Below are 3,160 nucleotides of genomic sequence, written 5' to 3'. Positions count from 1 at the left end.
AGTTGTTAATAATAGATAGCAAAGGATCTTTCTGACCTTCTGCTGCCTTTTCCAGATTTGCCAGACTATCCCCCAGTCACACCAGAATGATGAACAATTCATGGTTCAATCTGAAAACATACTCAAGTCCAAGTGTCTCAGATTCCTCTTCAGTTATGTTTCAGTGTCTTCAACCAGTTAGCTGTAAAATGTTGTTACAGAGAAATCCAGAATCACAGAACAGAAAGTACGTTAGGACAGAAAATATCTAAGACTCCTTTAAGTACCTTTGTCAGTCTTTACAAGAATTCATTCTGACAACGGAGTGTTGATGGAAGCACTGAGTCAGGCTTGCGCATTACAGAAGCTTCCTGTATGTGTTACAGAATTGCAGAGAAATATATTTATATAACAAAAGACAAATTTCCAGCTTTCTCATCCAAAAACCAAGGGATGATGGTAAAATATCAAGACATCTTGCAAACATAGCAAATACAATAAACCAAAAAACACTCGATGTTTATGCAGAAGTATTGTTTTCCTCCAGATCTCTGTCTACGAGATGAATGCTCCCTGTGATCACCGATTCCTCTTGAGCCGAGGTGCTCTCCAGCTGCTTACTTGTGCAATATGGAATGTGGCCACAAAAATACATGTAAATCCATGGGTTGGTGCAACTATTTAAATTGCCAAGGAGCATCATAATGGTGAATGCTGAACCTACAATGAAGTAGTTAAAGGGATAACAGAGTAAATAACGCACTCAGACAAAGAAGTAACATTTTCACAGTCTGCTGCCTTCTGGTGTACCTGTTCATATACTAAAGTTAGTAGGAAATACTCATTTATTCAATGCTATTTATAATTGTTGAAGGCATGAAGCACACTGTGTTGTACGCATTTCAGAGTTAAATAGTTCCATATAGCTCTTTTTTTGATGTAGCTGCATAAAATTTAAAAGCAATTACTAATATGCTATACAGATAAATACAGGTTTAGGTATTGATATAAATGTATGTAGAATAAGACTCAAAATCACACTGACAGGAAGAATTCTTAAAAGAAAGATCAGATTTTTTTTTCATCAGACAGAGTTATCTTTTTTTATTCCATTTGTTTATATCTCTGAGTTTAGAATAGGTGAACTTTAGAAAAAGTCACACACAGATTCTGCCTTTCACAAAGAGGCAATAGTATAACTCTGACAAGATTAATCTTGTTTACAGCATAGTGCTCTTTAATACCTCTCTCAAGCTTGCTTTTTATGCTTTATAAACAGCCATTTCACAGCCTTTGTTTCCTAGTGTACCACAGAGATTTCATCAATATGATTTCAATAGTAAAAAAAAAAAATCAGATGTCTTACAACAGCAAAGTTCTATCCAGTAAATAATAAATATTTATTTTATTATTTGAATGGTTAGTTAATCCTTTTAACCTCAAGAACCCAAAATACTGCTGCTACAATACCTGAAACTCTGAACACTTGCTGGAGCAGAGGATACTTTTCACTGTGCTGTTCATTAATCTTTAAATCATTAATCACTCAAAACACATAATATACAAGATGATGTTTTGGTCACAAAAGCACATGAAGTTCTCTGTACAGAATTCAAAATAGTATGTAATCAATGCAGGAATTTAGTTTTAGCCATACTCAAATGATCACATGCAACTTTTACACAAAAGCAAAGTGCAAATGTAAAGCACTATAGCAACGTGCCAGTCTGCTGTGAAGTGATGAATGAGGATGGAGAGTATCTTACCTTCGGTCACGACACTGGGGAACCACACAGACCACAGCTGTGCAATGAAGAAAGGTGACCAACAGAGAACATATGCAACAACTGTCACCACTGTCATTTTTACAGTCTTGATCATAGCCTTTGAGATACAGTTCACAGTGCTTGCTCGGGATGGCAGGACTTGCTTCTGATCTGTTACTTCATATTCATTCTGCTTTTTCACATGTATATTCCTTTTGATTACTTTGCAAATCTTAACCTGGCACGTGATAAGGATGGCTGAAGGAATGAAGAATATAACTACAAAAATCCAAGTCACATATGCCCTTGGGCCCCATGGCTGCATAAATTCACCCCAACATTCAAAGATACCTGGAGATATTTCAGTCTTAGAAAAGATAAATACCTGTGGAAGGCTAAGAACCAGTGATGCAGCCCAGCTGGTGCAAATGGGGATGTTCCAGAGAGCTCTCTTCTTTTGGAAAGTGACCACAGGGTAACAAACCGCTTGATATCTGTCCACTGTCATGACCACTATCATATAAGTAGAGGCAAACATGCCCAGCAATTGTAGATACTTGATAATTCTGCACAAGAAATCTGGCCCTATGAAAATGTCTGTAATATCCCAGATGAGTTGAGGCAGCACTTGAAAAAAGGCTACCACTAAATCAGCGATGCTGAGGTGAAGCATGAACACATACATCCTAGAGAGCTTCTTTCTTCTTCGCCACAGCACCAGTATGAGAATAAAATTGCCCACAGACGCTGTCAGAAATATAACCCCCAGCACAGCAATCTCTACCTGAGCTAATTGCTCATCTCTTTCTGGTCTTCCAACAGGATCTGACTGATTTGTCAAACTCAGGAATCTGTGAGAAGGACTCTCAGTCTGATGTGTGTTATCCTGCATAGGAAATGAAAAATTCTTCATCGTGCATAGAAGCTACTCAGAGTAGCTGCTACTTGCAACTCAGGTTGATAGCTGTGAAGTACTGGCTAGCAAACAATCCAACTAGCCCGGGTTCAGGTTTCGATATATCTTCAAGCAAATCGCCTCCTGCTTGTGTGAACTAAAGCAGTGGGACCTGGATCTTGATAAAATTCTGTCTCCTGCTGGCGTGCAAAAAAGGCTTTATATAGTCTCCCAGCAGACAGAGCCTTACGTAACTGCAGAGCCCTCGGGTAGGCTGCAGGGACCGCAGCCAATGGCAGACCAGCCACACAACTGGGGAAAATATATAAATAAAAGGCAAACTTCAGAGGCTCAACGTAATTCAGTTACTCACTTCAGTCAAAACCCAAACTTGTAAACAGCTGTGGCCAAAATCATACTTAAATCTTACTCAGGAAAGTACTTGAAAATATTTTTTTACGCAAACCAGAAGTGCACACTTTGGCTGAAGCTGGAGGAATGTTTATACGCAGATGGAAAG

General features: G+C 38.6%; 1 protein-coding gene across 1 annotated transcript; it reads right to left on the bottom strand.

Moving 5' to 3' along the window:
• Nucleotides 1-499: 499 nt before the first annotated feature.
• LOC104496484 ([Arg8]-vasotocin receptor-like) lies at nucleotides 500-2,809 on the bottom strand. Its single transcript, XM_010139608.1, has 2 exons — nucleotides 1,746-2,809; nucleotides 500-699 (listed from the first exon to the last, which is right to left on the bottom strand). Exons 1-2 carry the CDS (start codon nucleotides 2,656-2,658, stop codon nucleotides 500-502), a joined length of 1,113 nt encoding a protein of 370 aa, XP_010137910.1. The 5' UTR covers nucleotides 2,659-2,809.
• Between the last annotated feature and the right edge of the window lie 351 nt (nucleotides 2,810-3,160).

Source organism: Buceros rhinoceros, unplaced genomic scaffold (genome assembly GCF_000710305.1).
Source record: "Buceros rhinoceros silvestris isolate BGI_N320 unplaced genomic scaffold, ASM71030v1 scaffold1047, whole genome shotgun sequence".
Lineage (NCBI taxonomy): Eukaryota > Metazoa > Chordata > Aves > Bucerotiformes > Bucerotidae > Buceros > Buceros rhinoceros.
Note: the sequence above shows the minus strand (reverse complement) of the source record. Positions and strands in the feature narration are given on the sequence as shown.